At 43.0% G+C, this 19555-nt stretch overlaps 1 protein-coding gene across 2 annotated transcripts; it reads right to left on the minus strand.

Moving 5' to 3' along the window:
- Window positions 1-1113: 1113 nt before the first annotated feature.
- On the minus strand, window positions 1114-19441 carry acin1a (apoptotic chromatin condensation inducer 1a). 2 transcript variants are annotated; one of them, XM_042496971.1, is made up of 18 exons: window positions 19283-19441; window positions 17617-17682; window positions 17331-17442; window positions 17169-17224; window positions 13810-16971; window positions 12165-12308; window positions 11397-11482; window positions 8337-8394; window positions 6267-6306; window positions 5817-5959; window positions 5514-5657; window positions 5200-5395; window positions 4731-4876; window positions 3461-3568; window positions 3232-3339; window positions 2845-3151; window positions 2570-2670; window positions 1114-2438 (listed from the first exon to the last, which is right to left on the minus strand). In XM_042496971.1, exons 1-18 carry the CDS (start codon window positions 19418-19420, stop codon window positions 2103-2105), a joined length of 5451 nt encoding a protein of 1816 aa, XP_042352905.1. In that variant the 5' UTR covers window positions 19421-19441; the 3' UTR covers window positions 1114-2102. The 2 variants fall into 2 exon arrangements, with proteins under 2 accessions (XP_042352905.1, XP_042352904.1); XM_042496970.1 differs by having other exon boundaries at window positions 5817-5941; window positions 19283-19432.
- Window positions 19442-19555: the final 114 nt, after the last annotated feature.

The following is a 19555-nucleotide window of genomic DNA, read 5'->3' on the forward strand; positions in this document are numbered from 1 at the left end:
CTGCAAATTGCTATTATGGCTTCTGTTACTGCGACTTGCATGCTTACAAAAAGAATATTGTCCCATTATTTAATTTTTTTTTTTCTAAGTGGGAGTTACGTCCTTGTCCCTAGTTACCCCTTCCACTTATTGAAGCTTCTATTAAGTGTGAGTATTTCTCATTCAAGCTTTGCTGCCAAAGAAATTATTCAGAGCAGCTCCACTGTCCTCAGACTCACCCAAAACAATCTCTTCTGACTTTTCAACACATCGCCATTTTGCCCTAAACTTCAACTTATCTTCAAAACCTCTGACTGTTTGGCACAAACCAACACTCTGACACACACTTTTCTCCTCCTGCTGGTTTGATAAAACAGTCATTAGAGATGAAAGACTAAATCTCTCTCCGGCGCTTTCATTCCAACTACACTGCCTCAGTTAGAAGTGTGTCCTTGGGTTGCCAAAGAGATGCCAGGGTGAAGGATTCACTGGTCCTCACTGAGTCCAGACACACTGTGTTGCATCAGGGCAGAAAAATGTTCTGCTCAGCGACCATAGGGCTGTAATTACATAGGAGCACTGCTGAGCTCTGCAGGATGAACGTCAAGACCGGAGAGATGGAACAAGGGAACAGAAGAGTGAAGAGGGCAAATACATGATTTAGAGCAGACAGAGAATGGTGGGTAACACAGAGATAGGGGGCACAGAGAGCAAACACTCAAACCAAACCACAGGATTGGGACGAATGTCAAATGAAAGAAAATGCCATTGGTCATTAAATCGACATGGCACTGAGGGAAAGGGGAATTTTCATATATAAAGATAGCATACATTGCAAGCAGATCAGTATATCCATACTACAGCAATCTCTTCCTTTATGTTCTTAATTTTAAATTAACTGCCTGAAATCACTCCCCTTGTGTCAGATGCCATGACGGCTCTGAGCCACGATGTGGTACGACTGACACCTTGTGGATTCTAAGTGTAACCACAGATTTAACTCGTACAGCATGCACTTCGCCTATATTTAGCTACTCCCAGTAACTAGTAAGAAGTTACATTTTTTGTGCCTCTATGACCAGTGAAAAAGTGATACTACGAAACCCCATCCGCAGGGAAAGTGGAAAAGAAACGTCACAGAAATTTCAGTTTTTATTATTTGTACATTCACCACTGATAGGCGTACTCAAAGAAGAAATTAAAAAAAACAAAACAAACCTTTGTACTAAAATGATAAAATAAAGATTAAAAAAACAATATTAAAACCATTGGTGAGAAATTTCATAATGCAACCTCCCCTCTCAGGCCTGTATTGACACTACAGGGTAAGAGAACAGGAGGAAGAGGAGGAAAGGAGGGAATAAGAAGAGAATCAATGATAAGGACATAATTATAACTTGTCAGGTGTGACAGACACCGATTCTCCCCCGCAGAGAATCGTCTCATCTCTTAACTAAATAGAGGAAGAGAGGAACACTGCATTGCCTTAGTCGTTATTCCACACCTGTCCAAAAATACCCCAGAGCTGCCTCGTTTAAAGACTTGATTTTGAGTTATATGTCTGTACAAAATGCCAAACACACCTATTCCAATATTTTCAGATTTATGCAAGCCTCTGCATAGAGGGCAGAGTATTCTCTTTAGGCAGGACCGGCAAGTAGAGCCTTGGACTACATGCAGCAACAAAAGGATTCCTCATCCAGATTTCAGAGCTGTTTAAACACTGAGGCGACGACAATTGATTGCAAATCATAATTGGCACCTACACTTCGGGGCAAATGGGGAACATTGGGGGAAATTATTAAAATTACCCAGCGTGCCATACTGCTGAACCGTCAAGACAAAAACTTAAGAAAAAGAGAGGCAAAATGTTTAAAGAAAATATATCAAACCTTGACAGAAGCGAGACGTACAGCACTCTGGGAAACAACACTGCAAAAAATCATGGTCCCCTTTAAGCATGACTGTGTAGGTGTAGATGTGCTTTAAAAAAGGTGACAATTTGAGAGATGGTGACGACATCAGTTGGTCCTCTGTTGGGTCTTAGTTGTAACAAAGTACATGTAGTGAAAGGCAAATGGAAGAGGGTAGTCTGTAGGACAGTTCCATCAGTTGGCTGGCCATTAACGTCGCCTTTCTCGCGGGTCGCTGCGGCTACGTGAGCGTCTGCCCCCGCCTGCCCCACGGCCCTCTGGCCTACGGTAGCCATCCCTGCGTTTGTCGTTCTCCCTCTCCCTCTCCCTGTCTCTATCTCTACCCCGGTCTCTGTCTCTGTCCCTCTCTCTGTCCCTTTCCCTTTCCTTCTCACCCTCACTCCGCTCTCCGGTTGGCCCGCTTCCAGCTTTCATCCTCTCTTTGCGCTCCTCTTCCTTTTTTTTCTCCTCCTCCTCGTCTAGCTCCTTCCTCCGTTTCTCACGCTCCTTCATCCGTTCTGCTCTGGCAGCTTCCCGCTGAACAAACTATAATAAAAAAGAATGCATAGAGACACAATACTTTAAGTAAAGACTTGAATCAGATATCTAGGTCATGTACTTGAAGGTTATGCATTAAAAGCAGCAAGTAAAGCGTATAAAACTGTTATGTGTCTCACCTGCTCCTCTGTAAGTGGAAGCCAGTATATGCAAGGAGCTGCTTTAGTTTTGAGGAACAGATCGTCAAGCAGCTTTGCAGGAGGATCCTCCGCTGTTTTCTCTGCCAAAAAACATGCTCACTGTTAGAGCTGGTCAAAGTACATGAACTGATCATTAAGCTAATAATCAGTTATCAGTATAATTGCATTCCTAATCTTTTAATTGTTTCAGCAGCTCTACACAGTCTATTTTAGCAAATGTAAATATGGTCTAGCTTCATGCCTGCATCTCTTACCTTTCTTCTCAGTCTTCTTCTCCTTGCTCTTCCCCCTCTCCTTGCGTCGTCTCTCTCTGGAGCGTGACCTTCGGGGACCTCCCTCCTTCTCCTCACCGGGTTTCCCAAACTCTCTGACCTTGTCGCGATCCCACTCCCGCTCTGCTCTGGCCCTCTCCCGGCGCTCCATCTCACGCTCACGCTCTGCCCACTGGTCACGCTCCGGTAGGAGAGAGGGCAGGCCCGATGTTCGACCACGGCCGGAGCCAGGCCCCTGGTCCTCTGCTCCAGGTCTGTCGGCTGCACCCAAGCCTTTGTGGAAGTCCAGCTACAAAGCAGAGATATTCTCAGGCGACAGATGGCTAAGAATTGTGGGAGTAAGAGAAAAACAGACTAACAAAGTCTTACCTCATCCTGTTGGCAGAAGTCTACACTAAGGACTTTGGGGTTGCTCTGAGGCCATTTCACTCCGTGAAGAGCTGCCCGTGTAGCAACTGCCTCCTCTGAGCTACAGTACTGAACACAGAGAGAAAAGGATAGAGCTATGAGACACAGAGGAACCTTCTGCATGCCAGAAGCAGTCTGGCTCTGAGCTACAGTCCTCTATCAGAGAAAACACATGCTTGTAAAGACTCACAGTGACGTAGCAGTGAGACTTGATTTTGTCGATCCAGAAGCCCTCCTCCACAAGAGTGCCAGTTCTGCTGAGCAGTTCCTTAAGCTGACCCAGAGTGAACGGCCTCACCTGAATAAAACATTACAGAGCACTAATCAAAAGACTGCATTACACAACTAATGATAATGTGAGCAAAATACAAAGCATACATATATTGAAGCAATATATGTATGCTGTCTATAGCATCAGGATGAGAAAAAATAAAAACTACACAGACTAAAGGCTATGAATGTGAAAATATTTCTACATATATTTTTAAAGAAATTCATAGAGGTGGCTTGGCCTATGAAAGATGAAATGAGGTTCATGAAAGTGCGTAAATTAACATACACAGTGCCTTTAGAGCCTAATAGGTGGTTCACAAAAAAAAAAAAATCTAAAGCTCAATCTTAAACTGTACTATTATTGAGGATAATCCTGGCATCATTTCAGATTTTTACTACAACTAATATACAAAAAAACTCACAAACAGTACTGTCTGTGAAGCCAAAGTCTGAGATACATCAGCATAAGCCACTGTACCACAACTCCCCTGTTATCCAAAAACTATTAAAAATGCAAATATTAGCTATACTGTTTTGCCCTTATTACTATAAACATAGGCAGCGTTGTTTATTCTGAATTAATTCTGCAACAGCGTTCTTAAACCCTGAGAGCAGCTCTGTGTCAGGCAGACATTACTGTGCATGCTTGGGGAAGTTGTTGAGTAGTTGTTCATCATGTTGATCAAACTATATGGTACTTTCATGCATGGGGTTGTGGCTACACAGAAAAAAATAACTTTCTGATAGACTTTGGTCTTTGCAGGGATTTGTTCAGCTGGGTGGCATTTGCTCCAATTTGTCCGTTTTTTTTTGTGTGTGTGTAGGCTGTGCTGCCTTCAGAACATCCTGACTACTGCCTCTCACTAATGAGGAGAAAGGTTGTACAATATCTATTTAACACATACAGTATATGACAGTTTTGGGCCTGTGCTGCTGGACATTGGAAATTCTGGTTTTTAATCGGACTCTGGACAAAAACTGCTGCTGTGGTTCAAGCTAAGGTTTGTGTTGTGTTGGGCTGGGCTGGTTTTGGGGTTCTAGTTTGTATTTATATGCCTGCAATCACAACATTATTACCAGTAAAATCACTTTTTTTGTTGCTTTTTCCCCATCTGTGTACACCACTCTCAATGAATGCGAATAATCAAGTGGAGCTTGTGGTGGGAACTAGAACAGTATTCTCTCACCAGGTTGCAGATGTGAACAATGTTAGAGACTTTGCCGCGAGGTGGCGAGGGCTGCCGGGCAGTGCGAACAGGGTCATCGATTGTGATGGAAACACCAGTTTTCTGCTGGCTGATGGAGCGACGAATGAGGGTGTCGCTGGGGGTCACTAGGGTAAAGAGGGAACAACAGTCAACATAGTGTCTTGATTACTACATTGACACTGTCCTTACAGCTGCTATAAAATATAACAAACGCTCAATAGAAAAAAAAAAGAATTAAATCAAAACAGACATCAGGTCCTATCTGTTACCTACACCTGGATAATAAAGCATGTGTAGTACAGTGTGTAGACTTTGTATTGTATATTTTTGTGTTATAACAAAATAAATGTTTGTAAAAGTTAGCTTACTCTTTCTAAATCTAATATTGGAATGATTTCTTTAAGAATTTAATGCCAGATAAGGACCATCTTGTGATAGATAGACTTACCAGTGTTAATTTCTACATCATGGCTGGTATGTGATGGAGATTGGGTTTCAATGGCTCCAGGAAATGAGGTGTCCATCTTCTCTTCATGTGCCCCTGTCCTCTCTCTGTCTCCCTGCTGGTCATCCTCCTCCACCTCCTCGTGTCTGCTCCTCTTTGCCTCTTTCTGTCCATTCTCCTGGCTCTCTGAGTGCACCACCTACAGTAGAGGGAAGGTTTTTTTAAAAACCATGGAGTTTCATGAGGAGCACCTTACATTTCATACTTAAGTTTATAACCTGTCATTCATGTAAAACAGTGAAGACCTGCAGACCTACCTGTGTGACAGTGCGTCGGATCTGAAGGTCCTGGTCAGAACGCTCCCTCTCTTCATCCTCTGCCCCGGAGAGGACAGCTTCCTCTGGGTGCAGGTCCACTACTGCCTCCTGACCGAGACATGGACGAATGTCTGGGATCAGGGACTGAGGGCAAAGGACGGAGATAATGCCTAAGATGAATGGGCCTGCATAATCCAACACAGTGAGCAGCGGCACAGCTACTGCCTCACACTGCATCTATGAGTGCACAAGGGCATTACTGGCAACATCTATGTTGCGTTGGTTATGCTTTGCTGCGGATACCTTGAGTGAATCTGTGGTGATGCTGATGGAAGGTTTCTTGGCAGTGACAGCTGTGCTGGAGCCCCACCTCCTCTTGCGACCGGCCGTGGCCCCAGAGTCCTGCTCGCCCTCTGCACTGCCAGTGCCTGGGGAAGATTTACTGCCTGGTAAGACAAGGAAAAAATAACTCACTGAATCCTACTGCGCATGATGTGTACAGCATAAGCATGCATGACGTTACCATGACGTTACCAATTCATGCATGCACCACAGACTTGGCCACATATTTTTAAGACTATGGATAATCATGCAATCCATAATATTTTAGATTTATTCATGTAGAGTTCCTAAACCTCAGACTAACAATCCCTGTTAATACATAATGAACATTATAAATACTGAAAAGGCACAAAAAAACAACACTTGATGATGCGATCAGTTCTAAATGCAAAGACGGAAGGATGTACTTACTGCTAATAGAGATCTTACGGGCTGAGAAGGCCTTTGGTGTCTGAAACACAAGAGGATAAAACAACCCCATACATGGGAGAGGTGAGAGGCAGACACTGAGTGGTAAAGGACAGGTTGGAGGAAAGGTGGAACAATAACATGAAAGGGGACAAGAAGGGGCTGAGAGTGAATGATAGAAACTGCTCTGCAAAATCTTGTTTAAATTCAAGTCTACTGAGTGGCAGAAGGCTAATAAATAATTTGATAATCTATAACTATAGATTCTTTACTATAACTTGCTTTGGAGGAGTAAACTGTAGTCGCAGTCTCTATCATACAAACAAGGATCTGGTGGAAATACTGCAGTTTAAATTCTGGTTATTTAAAATCTTTTTATCTAAATAGACACATTAAATCCAATTAGTTTCACAGAAGTAAAGATCAACTGAGATTAAAGATTATAAAACAGACGTTTAGAGATATTTTGTTTAAACTGCAGTGACCACGAATAAAACTTAAAGTGCTGCTTCTCCTAGCAAAAACTACACAGAGTATAACAGGAAACTAAGCATTTCAAGATAACTGTATGAAATAAAACATTGAGTAAATGTCTACTTATTCCCTGGTACCACTGACACCTGATCCTTACTGGTTTGGATATGGCCCAATCACGACTGCATGTACTGTATCTAGGCAACAAGGGTCCAATCAAAGGTGGCTGAGATGTTTGGATGGAAATCTGAAAGCCTGTTGGCTGGCAGGATGGGATCAATAGTTCATTTGGGCAGGGGCTTTGAAATGTTTTTGGTCAAAGCCATCATCCTCCCTCAGTTGTTTTGGCATTAGTCCTTTTTAAAATGTGGCAGGCTCTTATAACAGTAGGAAACAAAGAGCCCAGTGAGTTGGAGACCAGTTGTTGGAAGTCTTCACTGTTGCACACAAATCCAAAATTTTGATGTTAGAGTTCAGTTGTGTTTTTAGAGCAGTAAGTTCATACTGAGAGTCACAAAGTAGCAAAAATCGGCAGATGGCTGTTGTAGAAAGGAACCCAAATGGCAAGTTCTTTTTCAGTTCAAACAAAAACTGTCACCCATTTAGTCCAGGTAAAAGCTTTGGCCTCTTTGATAATGCATTTAGTATCCAAGAAGGGCATTTGCTGGAGAATTATGAGTCCGATTCCAAGAGATTAACAAAATCCATAATGTCCTTTGTCAAGCATGTTACAGTTCATGAACCACAGTTATGTCCACAGTGCCCCACATTTCTTTGCAAGTGGGACAAAATGTCTCAATGTGAAACAAAATGAAATCTACTCAGTTTTTGGGAGGGTTTCACAGCAGTCTTGACTTGATGTGAGCGCACATCTTTGCTCATCTCTTCTCCGTGTTGATTTTACAGGTACAAGGCCTGATTAGTGGATGAAAGGCTAAGAGAGGTGGAACACTGACTAGCCAACCCCTTCTTTGAATCTTCTGGTCCAATCAATAGCTCTTGCCAGCATTATCCGTGAAAATGAGTCAGCCTTTGTTGCCAGGGGTGTCCCTCTGCAGTGCAGCCTTGGGGGCTTATCTGTGGTGAACTCTGGATTCTTGGGGACAGTGGAACAGGTGCAGCAGTAGCAGTAGTAGTAGTAGTAGTAGTAGTAGTAGAAGTGGTAGTAGTGGCAGAGGTAGTATGCAGGTACCAATAGGGGCAATGGAAGAGGCATGAGCACCTTTATAACAAAGCAATCATTTGGGGTTTAAACATCAGCCACAGTGAAAAAATACCCTTGCTGTTCCTGCCTATGACAGTGCCAACAAAGGTTTTACAAACAGCCATATTAAAAAAAAAATCCTACACACATTCTACTACTTGTAAAAAAGGGCTCATTAAATAATCTAATGGAAATATATTTTTAATGTGAAGAAAAACGTTGCGACAAATAATATAGACTTATAATCAAATGGCCTATGCTGAAATATATTCAGATAAACAACACTCAACTATAAAGATTTAACTACAAAGGCTCAAATGGGTCAATCCATCTAAGTCCTTAGCTACCAGCAGCTTTGAGGACCAGGATGATTCACAGTTCTCCAGGTGCCTTACCTCCTCGCCAGTCTCTGGAAGCTTCTCTGACTCTGCCATGGCAGTCTCCTTCACCTGACTGTAAAGTGTGAAAAATATATATCAACAGGAAAAAGAGGGAACAAATGATCAGATCATGGTTTAAATTAAGGTATTTTTAAATCAAGGCTAAATAAATGCAACAGCATAAATTCATAAGAGCAATTACACACAGAATATAAATGTCTAATATGCTGGCATTACTTAAAATAAAAAAGTGATAATGTAATACGATTAAATATGTAGGAATGGCAATCTAAAAACAAAAATCAATATAGTATTACTTTACAAGTGTGTATTTGAATCGGAAATGAGGGATGCACTGTAATTTCAGTCATCAGTATCTGCAGATAATGGCTTTCAAATGAAATATCAGCCAACGTGTAGATTTCTGCAGATATCACAAACTAATATATGTATTATTGATTGACAAAATAACAAGTACAAAACATCCACCCTAAGTTTAAGTATTTTTCTTATTTTGCACAATTAATGAGTATTAAATACATTGAAAAGCATTGTATGTCATGTCTCCATCTGCTGGTGGGCCATCACAATAAGAGTATGCATAATATGATGTTATTTCCACTGCAGAAGAGACTTGACAACTAAAAATAGGTGGGGGAAAAGTGGATATATCACTTCTGGTTATCCGCTACGTGAGTTGTTATATAACTGCATATCTGATATCTGCAAAAAAAAATCCAATATTGTGCATCCCTTCTAAAAATTTAAAAGCACTACTGTGCTTAAATCTCCACATTCAAAATTTAAATCATACAGCCATAGACATAGGCATTATTTCCCTTTAAAAGCAGCATCAAAAAATTCTCAGTAGTTGAGCCTCCTCCACCAAGATAAACAAACAGCAACCAGGTGATGCTAAAATAGCGGCGCCAGAAGCGCATTTCGCACACAGTCACTTCGTCATTTCACAAATAGTTCGCTCATAATTCTCCATTGTGGGTCAAAGGACTGAGCCGAAGAGGACAGTCAAGGAATGCAGAGCCACCGCAGTCCTCCTCCTTCAGACCTACCGAGTCCGTCCACACAGACACACACGGTCAACCACAGCCACACAATACCTGACAAATGAGCGCGCGCCTCACGTTCTCATGTCATCCTCACGCGCGCGCACGAGAACACGTCCACTCATTCCGACTTCAATTAACTTGTGGGAACTTAAACTGTGCTCGGTTAAAACGCAGCACACGCGCTGCGACTGTTGCTAAAAAGACTGCGTCGCAACGAGCCAGCTCTGTCCCTCCCTCCTACCTCCCTCTCACCAGAGACTACTCTCCTCTCAGCGCATTCATGTCCGTACCGGCTGGCAACCGAAACCTGCGACGGACAAACCCTCGCCTGCTGTTTAGCTGAGCCGCTGTATGGAAAACCACAGGCCGGCATCGGCAGCTAAAACCCTCGTCGGAGCTCAGCCATGTTGCAACGAATGAAAAAAAAAAAGAAAAAATCGTGAATAAAAAGGACCCGCATCTTCTCAGCCACACCGGCTTCAAGGCAGTCTCATCAATCGCCTGATGGGAAAGTCAATACCTAGCATCTCTTATGAAACCGTTATGTATTCATAAAGCATACAGTTTCTCTAATGGAGTGGGATTCTATGATCTGATGGCAATGATGAAGAATCATTTGTCAAAAATACAGACAATGGCCACAGAATTTTAATTTCTAATGAAATCATGTAAAAAAAAAATGTCTTCAGGCAGGTGATTTTTAAAACAATTTTTGCAGCCTTGCTCAGAAAAGTCTGGCATTGATTTCATTTTTTTATCATAATCACACCTGCATATTTCGAGAGAACCATAGATGTAACTGAAAGGAGAAGCCAGTAAAATCAGGGTGGCATAGCTTTAGTGCATACTCAGACTCACAGTCCTGCTGTAAAATCAATCTTTACAACCAATAACATCTGCAGGATACGGTGAAATTTCTATGTGGTCAGTGTGGAGTTGATCCTGTGTACATCAGCTCTAGAAATGGGAAAATATCCCTACAACTGAATATTCCTACAACTTTTTTCACAGTGGGCTCAATTTAAAGCTGCATTAACCTCTCATATGCCTCATAATGTTTTCATGTCAATAAACGTGTCATTTAAATCAACTTGTGCTTTAAGAATATTGTCAAGTGAGTGCCACAAAAATGTACATTTAGAGCACTCATAACTGTTCTTTGACTCGCTGTACAGTATTTCTGGTGGAGAAGCAGTATGTAAAAGTGAGTGGAACAAATATTCTAATGCTAATGCACCTGAGCAGATGCAGGTCCTGCAATGTCGGTTAGCAGCATTTCAGGAGTCATTTTTTTCAGCCCTATATTATTTAGCCTTTTGCTGACATTTCCAGATTGGGCTTTGGGTGGAAAATGTGCATAAAGACTTGAGAAATATAATGAGAACTTCCTTTATTATCACGAGATAATACTGCAATTCATTTAACAACCACAGCAACAGAAAAAAGTGAAATGTTGAATTCCCTTAGCTATAACAAAACATTGAGAACAGCCTTTGTTCGTGATACTGGAAACGATCATATACATATTTTTTTTCTCATACAAGAATGTAACCAGGTTTGCATATTGCTAGATATGGATGTTAAATATGGACCGCTGAGAGCAGGGGTTGGACCAAAAACAATGTGCAATCAGATGCAGACTTCCCAGGATGGTTGGTAACCATATTAAAGCAAAGATTAAAGCAATCTATCAAAAAGGTAGAAACCCGTCTGATCGTTAACTTTTGTAGTACTAATGTGACATAAGGAGCAGTTGGACAGATTAATTAAAGAACACACTGTTGACTTGATAGTAGATGTCATATATACTATAACTAGACACACACACACACACACACACACACACACACACACACACACACACACACTGTTCATAACCCTCATAACCCTCTTAAGGACAAATATGGATTCGCAAGGCAGTGTAAATTTGACACAGACAGACAGACAGACAGACAGACAGACAACATATAGGATGTGTCTAATAAACCCAGACAAGATCAAAGCAAACCTTTGTTTGTCTGTTTCCTCCTCTTCCTCGCTGTCCTCTCGCTGCCTTTTTGTCTCTTCTCTGGTTGGTGCTTCATTAAAGGGTATCTGAGGATATAAAAATGATAGGAAATGGAATAAGAAGTGAAATAATATAGTGAATATTTAAGTCACTCAATCAGTTAAGGCAACACTTATCCTGACATTGCCAGTCCAAATCACAAATGCGAGTTAAGGGTGAATCAGCAGTTAATTTCTAATTTCCGAGGGCATTATCAACAGTGATGGGTTAAAATGCCTCTGGATGCAACTGAACAGACCTGCAACCAATCAGAGCAAGGAAACGTGGTGTAGCACAGAGCAAAGGACAAATGTAAACAGACGACAGCAGGCAGAGATTAAATGACATCTGATGGTGTGGCATCAATATGTCTGTGAACAATTTCTGCTGTTTTCGCCATCAGAATCTGAACTTCAACATAAATTTCCACGTCAGATCCAGCCATCTTGGTAGTTTACAAAATGGCTCAGCAGCACTCGTCTCCACTAAGATGAGTTTATGGTCGCAATGGTGTCCCCAGTAGTTTTGTCTGCTTCCCAGGGTGGGCAGCACCAACAAAAGGTAACATAAATGCCAGAAAATAAAGCCCTCACAAAGTTTGTGTTAAGCATAAGTTAATTTTAGGTACATCTGTTTCCTTAGAAATTTAGGTTTTTAGTTAAGATGTACAAGTAGGCGTGACAGATGAAAAAATAAATCTTGAGGTGTGTTAATTTATGGGAAACTGACCTTTGTGTGACTGTCTCCATCAACAGTAGCGTTACTCTTTTCTGCAGACATATCTCTTTTGCAAGGAAGGGCTTTTTGAGTTTCCTTTAAATCCTCAGCCTGAGCCTCTAGTGTCACCCTGGGCTTTGGTGAAGGTTTCTCTTCCTAAAACAAAAAACAGATGGACAACATTTCATGACATTTTCAGCACTTCAAAAAAATAATTAAGAAAAAAACATATTAAAACAATACAGCATTGATGTACACACAGTTAGAAACAACCAGCTGAAAACACCTGCTTTTCAGTAGAATGTTTTCCCTTATCCTGATCTAAGGGCATCGATGCCCTAACATCTGATTTTTCTTACGTTACCAAGCACTGCGCCTTATGTAGGATTACTGTTGTTGTTCAATACAGACAAGCTTAGCTATAAAAACTATAAAATACTTGTGCAACTCTTCTTCTAAAGCCACTTCACATCTGCATGACCCTACCTCATTCTATGTTCTAGTCACAAACCTAACACTAAACTACCAAATCCCCTTTGTTGCTCATAACATGTAACATCAGCTTTTGCTGTTTCTTGAGCCACTCTTTGCTTTTGTGGCTTTTTATTTCACTCTTTAAATACTTTAAAACCTTCACTGTCAACACACCTGTAGAACATCCTCACAGTAAAAGCCAAGAAGTGCTTAGTATACCTCAGAACTCACTTTATGGTACATTCAGACGTGCATACAAGAGGCACGCCACTGCTTTCATACACTCAGGGGGCAGTCTCATCTCAAACGAGCAAAAATGCTCATTGTGGTTACTCCGTCCAGAACCTAGTTTTTGTCTTAAACAATTTCTTAAATTCTTCTTTTCTAAAAATATTCCAAGGTAAGATAATAACCTTAAAAGACATGAGATCTATCTTAAAATGTACAAAACAGTCAAGCATCAGTAAACAATCATTAGCCTACTCCCTTTCAGGGCTGTAACAACACATCAGCCTGGATCGATATATCAATGTAGCCATCATTAATCCAACATTATCAATGCAAAGTGAAAACATCGATACATATCGCTATCTTCAAGACCTGTCTTTATTTTGAAATTCCCATGGCATGTCTGTCACTATTTCTGTCCCCAAAAGAGTGCTAGGGGACTAGCGGCAGTCAAATAATGGGAAACAGCCACGAAACAAACAATAAGGATATTTACTGATATCCTCTCATATCAATCATAAGCTCTAGCATTAGATCAAAATCGGATCTTGGCAGACTTTGTGATATTAGCAGATAGTTTATCTTGATTAAACGAATCAAAATATCATATCTTGATGAAAGTTGTGATTTACACTCCTACTCTCTTTCCTCATAAAGGCGCAGTCACTTTACACCTGCCAATGGGAGCTGAATGCTCACTCAGTGCTATGAAAGCCACAGACTGCATTTTTGTATTTGTATGCCTGAATGTACAGTTATACACAAACAACATACCCTTGCATGACAGTTGCAGAATGCAGTGTGCTGCCTGCTAGGATAATGCTATCTGAGTGACAGAGTGACTATTAAGGCAATGAGGCAATATATTATGCATAGCCGACTGTCATGGTGCTTAAAACCTCAGAGACAGGGGCTATTCCTGCTGTATGAGAAAGGATCCTTCTCCATCACTTACCCTTCTACCTCTTGAAGTGGAGCTGGTTTTCTCTCGAGAGGATGAGGATGAGCCAGAGGATCCAGATGATGAGGACCCAGAGTCTGATTCTGAAGAAGAGGAATCATTAGACGATGATCTTCGTTTTTGTTTTTCGTCCTTCTTTTCATCTCTTCCCCTCTGCTGCACAGCATCCACTGGGCTTGAGGGAGCCTTGCTTTCATCCACTTCAGATTTTTTGGTGGATTCATTGGCGGCCTGTTCCATCTTCACCAAATCTTTTTCTTTGTCCTCCAATACAAGGCACATGGCCCCTCCTTTTTTGGGACTTGGTGTTGTACTAAGAGTGGTCTCTTTCTCCAGCTGTGCTCCCAGAGATCCCAGCGCCCGGGCAACATCTTCCTGTTTTGTTTGCATCTGTGGATCTTGATGTTCGGCGGAGGACTTGAGTCCTTCCTGCTGTTGTTGTCCAACTTCGCTGAGGGAGGAGACAGGTGATGACCGAGGCTGGGGGGTATCAGAGAAGTTACGGGGCCGCTTGATTACTATTGACGTGTTAGAAGATTGGGTCTGAACTGGGGAGTCTCTAAAGAACCGGAACTTCTTGAAGGAGGACTGGGGCGACAGAGGTGTCGATGACATGGGTGCACCCGATTCTGCTCCTTCACCCTGGGACATTGGAGCATGGACACCTTCCTGCTCTCCTGCCTCTGTCGATGAATTTCCACCTGGTCCTGTGGAGAGGGGGGGAGGAGTGGGCAGGGGGGTGAGACCAATCTCACGGCCACGTTTGGATGGAGGGAGGTGACTCTCCCTCTCCTTTTCAGCCACCCTAGCTCTCTCTTTCTCCTGCTCCAAGGCTCTCTCCTGCTCCTCCTTCTCTTTCTGCACAGCTTTCTCCTTCTCTAACCTTTCAAGTTTGAGAGCGCTCTCCTTCTCCAAGGCTCTCTCCCTTTCAAGTTTCTCCTGCTCTAGAGCTTTTTCCCTCTCCAGCCTTTCTTTCCTCTCCTTCTCCGCTCTCTCCTTCTCTTTCCTCTGCTGTTCAAGAGCTGCCTCTCTCTCTAACCTCTCTTTTTCCTCCTTCTCTCTTTCCAAGGCTTCTTCCCTCTCTATCCTCTCTTGCTCCAATGCTTTCTCCCTCTCAATTCTCTCCTTTTCCTTTCTCTCAAGCTCTAACCTCTGTTGCTCTAAGGCTCTCTCCCGCTCCAACCTTTCTTGCTCTAGAGCTCTTTCTCTTTCTAGTCTCTCTTGTTCTAAGGCTTTCTCCCTCTCAATTCTGTCTCGCTCCAGTCTCTCCTGCTCCAAGGCTTTCTCCCGCTCTAGTCGCTCTTGCTCTAGTCGCTCTTTCTCCAGGGCTCTCTCCCTCTCTAGTCGCTCTTTCTCCAGGGCTCTCTCCCTCTCTAGTCTTTCTTGCTCCAAGGCTTTCTCTCTTTCAAGTCTCTCTTGCTCTAAGACTTTCTCTCTTTCTAGTCTCTCTTGCTCTAAGGCTTTCTCTCTTTCTAGTCTTTCTTGCTCTAAGGCTTTCTCTCTTTCTAGTCTTTCTTGCTCTAAGGCCTTCTCTCTTTCTAGTCTTTCTTGCTCTAAGGCCCTTTCTCTTTCTAGTCTCTCTTGCTCTAAGGCTTTCTCTCTTTCTAATCTCTCTTGCTCTAGTCTCTCTTGCTCTAAGGCTCTTTCTCTTTCTAGTCTCTCTTGCTCTAAGGCTTTCTCTCTCTCTAACCTTTCCCTTTCCAACCTTTCTTGCTCCAAAGCCTTCTCTCTCTCAATCCTCTCCTTTTCCATTCTCTCAGCCTCCAGAGCTCTCTCCCTCTCTAGTCTCTCTTGCTCCAGAGCCCTTTCTCTCTCCTTCCGTTCCTGCTCCAAAGCCTTGGCTCTTTCTAGTTCCATCACTCTCTCCATTTCTTCCCTCTCACGTCTCTCCCTCTCCTCTTTCTCTCTCTGCAGACGTTCTTGCTCCAGGGCCCTCTGTCTCTCAAGCTCCTTCTGCCTCTCCAGCTCCAAGGCCCTCTCTCGTGCTAAGGCTTGCTCTCGCTCCTCCCTCTCTTTAGCCAAAGCTAGTTCCCTCTCCTGCCTCTCCCGTTCTAGAGCGAGTTCTCTCTCCCGCTGCAGAGCCTTTTCTCGCTCCTCTCTTTCTAAGGCCTGCTGTCGTTCAATTCTCTCTTTCTCCAGAGCCCTCTCTCTTTCCAGTGCAAGAGCTCTTTTGCGCTCTTCCTCCATTGCTCGTTCTTGCTCAAGTTTCCTCTGCTTTTCTTGCCTTTCCAGCTCAAGGGCCTTTTCTCTTTCTATCTCAGAGTCCCTCTCTCTGTCCCTCTCTTCTGTTGCAGTGGCCTTGAGCACACTCACAGGTACTTGTAAATGGGCCGAATGTGTTCCTGTGACACCCTGGTTGGCGCCTGGAATCATGGGAAATGAGACATGGCCTGCTGTATTAGCTGTGTGAGTGATGGCAGATACCAGACCCTCTGGAGGCCCTCTGCCAGGAAATGATGTAGCCGGAGAACTGCTTTCCTGTCTATCACCTTCCCCACCGCTGTGGTGCCAACCTGCTCCAGAGAAAGCACCTTCTGACTCCATTTTACGTGCCAGAAGGGTCAACGGGCCCGGCTTGCGCTCTGCATGTCCACTCCTCTGTGGCTCTGGGCTGCTACTACGGCTGCCACTGCTGGAGGAACCAGAGCTGGAGGTACTGGGTGAGCGCCTAGCTGGGGCTACATCTGGACTAGGGGGGCTCTGTTTAGGGGTGTCAGGCAAAGGGAATGATAACTCTGGAGGTGGGGATGGAGGAGGTGTGGGCTGGCGGAGTTGAGGGGACAAAAGGGAAGGCATGTGTTGCTGTGGGGGTTGACAGGACGCTCCAGACCTCTCTCTGGCCGTGGGCATTCGGGCTGGCTCTCTGTGGCTTCTCCTCCGAGCACCGTTTTCCCAATCATCGTCGTCACCATCCTCCTCGGCATCCTCACTGTCGTCATCGTCACTGTCAGCAGCAACTTCGTTGGAGACAGACCCCCTCTCTGGCCGGTGTTGACTACCAGGAATGCGCATGGCGACAGAGCCAGAAGCAGGAGGACCGGACATGTCGGCATCTTGGCTCCTGTTACCCTCTCCCTCGTTCACTGCACCAAAGAATCCCTCCCCACCAGAGGGTCCAGGTGGTTTGTGCTGCTCAGCCAATGCTGCTGTGGCATCCTGATGAGGACAGAGAGGGAGGTGAGGCTTATTTAGAGATAGCATTATGTTATTTTTCTTTCACGAAAAGGACCTTGTACAATTCTTACCAGCAAATTCCTTTCAAATGTGCATTTTTTTTTGCAACACAGAGGATATCCAAATAAAAAGATTAGAAAATGTGACAGATAGTAATAGGTAAGAAAATAATGTCAGACCTGGGCTTGAGGAGGGCATGAGGTACTGTTGTTAACTTCTGTGTGGTCCTCTTCCTCTGTTGACAAGACAAATAAATAAAATCACAAAAATGTTTTGCAGGATGACCTGAAATGTACACAGTAACTTAATTAGTTGCAGTGGAGGATTTTAACAACACTTACCGTTTGTGTCATATGCTTCACGAGCCTCCCTCTCCAGCCGCTGCCTCAGGAGCTCCTGTTGTTTAGCCAGATACTGCTTGATAAAGCTGTTCTGGCTCATTTCTTCGCCAATCTAAAGACAGAAAACCATTAAAAATAAGGTGCATGCCACCAAGGCCACTTGCAAATACTTCCTGCAGCTATTTATCAGAACTGTGCTGATACACATTTTGTCATTTGAACTTAAGAGGTAATTATACATGAAGAGGCTTCAGCCATTGAAATGAATATTAAAGCAGACACTTACCTGCGAGTTTGGCTGCAGTCCGATGTGAGCAGTGGAGGTCCTCTGCAGATTCTCCAGCATGAGAGCCTGTTATGGAAACAAGAGACTCTATTCACTCCACATAAATAACAGGCAGCTATTCTTCTAAAGTTGGTAGAGTTGGTAGTGGTGCTTTTAAAAAATAAATATATATAGGTAATTTATGACAACCTTGTTATTGTGTTTTGTATTCAGTAATCATTTTCACTATGACTGTCAATATTTCTATCCTTTAGTCTCTGTGTGCCTTAGCATGCCATAAACACTGACAGGAAAAACATAATCCTGCATCACTGCCTGTCCTTCTTAATCATTTTAGGTTTGGAAAATGTTGCTTTGATACAGTGTAGAGTAGAGAGTTATGGGAAACTTGTGAAGAGAGAGAACACCACAGTTCCCTGGTTAGAAACAAACAAGTAACAATGTCAGAGTTATAAGGGTCAGTCAGACAAGGCATGGCAACTACGGTGGAAAGAAGACCAGACTGAAAATAGCGTGGGCAGAGTAATAAGCAAAAGCTGCTGGATGTAACTTCAGTTACTTAACTTTTCCAAACCTTACTTAAACATTTAGCTGGTCTAATCTATCTCTGTCTTATTTCACCCTGCATGAACACTCAGGGACGTTAACAAAAACTACTTTCAACAATGGTTTCATCTCCAGAATCTTGCACAGTGGTAAGACAAAAAGAAAACACGTGAAAAATCGATTATAACAATTATATAATAACGAACAATTTCACCATTAGATAATAGTGGCTTACTTTTGGTGCAAAAAGAACATAATCACATACGATTTTGACATCAAAGCATTTACATTTTAAGAGGGGTTTTTAATGTACCTACACTGGTAACAGACTATGGAGGAACAACATTTCTTGTGTGTTGACTAAATAACAGTGTCCACATTTAGATGTGAAATAAAGGTGACTTGATGCTATAAAACATCACTTGCTACTTTCATTGCGCAATTCAGGGAACAAATGTTAGTTAATCGGATTTTTTTTTAAGAAAATAATCCAACTTTCATGGCGAAGTAGTGAGATAAGGTTGAATACCTGTCGCAATGTAAACAAACTCGCTCACACATGACCTATGCCGCTCACGGGTCGTACCTTTGAGAGCAGTACCACTGCTAAATTTGGCGGAAAACACCGACATTTGTACATTTATAAGCATTGCATTGTCGTTAAATAGACATTCGTCGATAGTTTGGGGGCTAAAGACTTGTTTAACGCTTTAATGCTAACAGCTAAACTCATGTATACAAACATTGCTCGGGACAGACACCGTTAACGGTAACATAGATAGCATTTAACCAGGCCACCGCTCAAGTCACCGCGTTAGCCAGGGGAGCTAACAGGACAACATTACCCCGACACATACTTTGAAAATAGCCACTAAGTTGATTGAACTCCCGGTCTTGCTAAGCTTGATATTATTCTGCACGGCAAAAACAGTGCTCAACTGCAGCGAATTGCAACTAGATGCATTTTTTTGCTGATAAATGTTGGTTAGCCTTGATAACTCTACTACGCTGGTCGGCAGTAACGATACTCAGTTGTCGGCCCTCGAGAGAACATCAGCCCGTCTCATCGTTAACGTTAGCTCGAAGCAACCGTAGTCCCGTATTTCGCAGCAGAACTCACCCCCTTAAGTCTTTTGATGAGAGCATTCTTCTGGCCGCTTTTCGAGAGTCCTCTCTCCTCAAGAGCAGCTTTCAAATCCGCTACTCGAAGGGACTGGAGCGGTCTCCCGTCCAGCGTAACGTCTTCGAGGTCCGCCATTTTCCGTTCCTCTAGTCGGTTCCCAGAGAGAGCGACGAGCAACGCCTTCCTCCAGCGGGCGTCATCAACGACGACTTCCCCCTAATCAAATTATCAAACGTATATATCAACATTTAAAGCCCAAAACACACAAAA

The sequence above is a fragment of the Plectropomus leopardus genome, chromosome 12 (assembly GCF_008729295.1).
Source record: "Plectropomus leopardus isolate mb chromosome 12, YSFRI_Pleo_2.0, whole genome shotgun sequence".
Classification (NCBI taxonomy): domain Eukaryota; kingdom Metazoa; phylum Chordata; class Actinopteri; order Perciformes; family Serranidae; genus Plectropomus; species Plectropomus leopardus.

Excerpts from the sequence above, each read along its gene's own strand:
- acin1a (XM_042496971.1), bottom strand. The coding sequence starts at position 19,420 with ATGGCGGACCTCGAAGACGTTACGCTGGACGGGAGACCGCTCCAGTCC. Across the intron at positions 5,960-6,266 it reads CCGTAAGATCTCTATTAGCA|GCAGTAAATCTTCCCCAGGC; the intron begins GTAAGTACATCC and ends TTGTCTTACCAG. Across the intron at positions 3,569-4,730 it reads TTGTTCACATCTGCAACCTG|GTGAGGCCGTTCACTCTGGG; the intron begins GTGAGAGAATAC and ends TGTTTTATTCAG.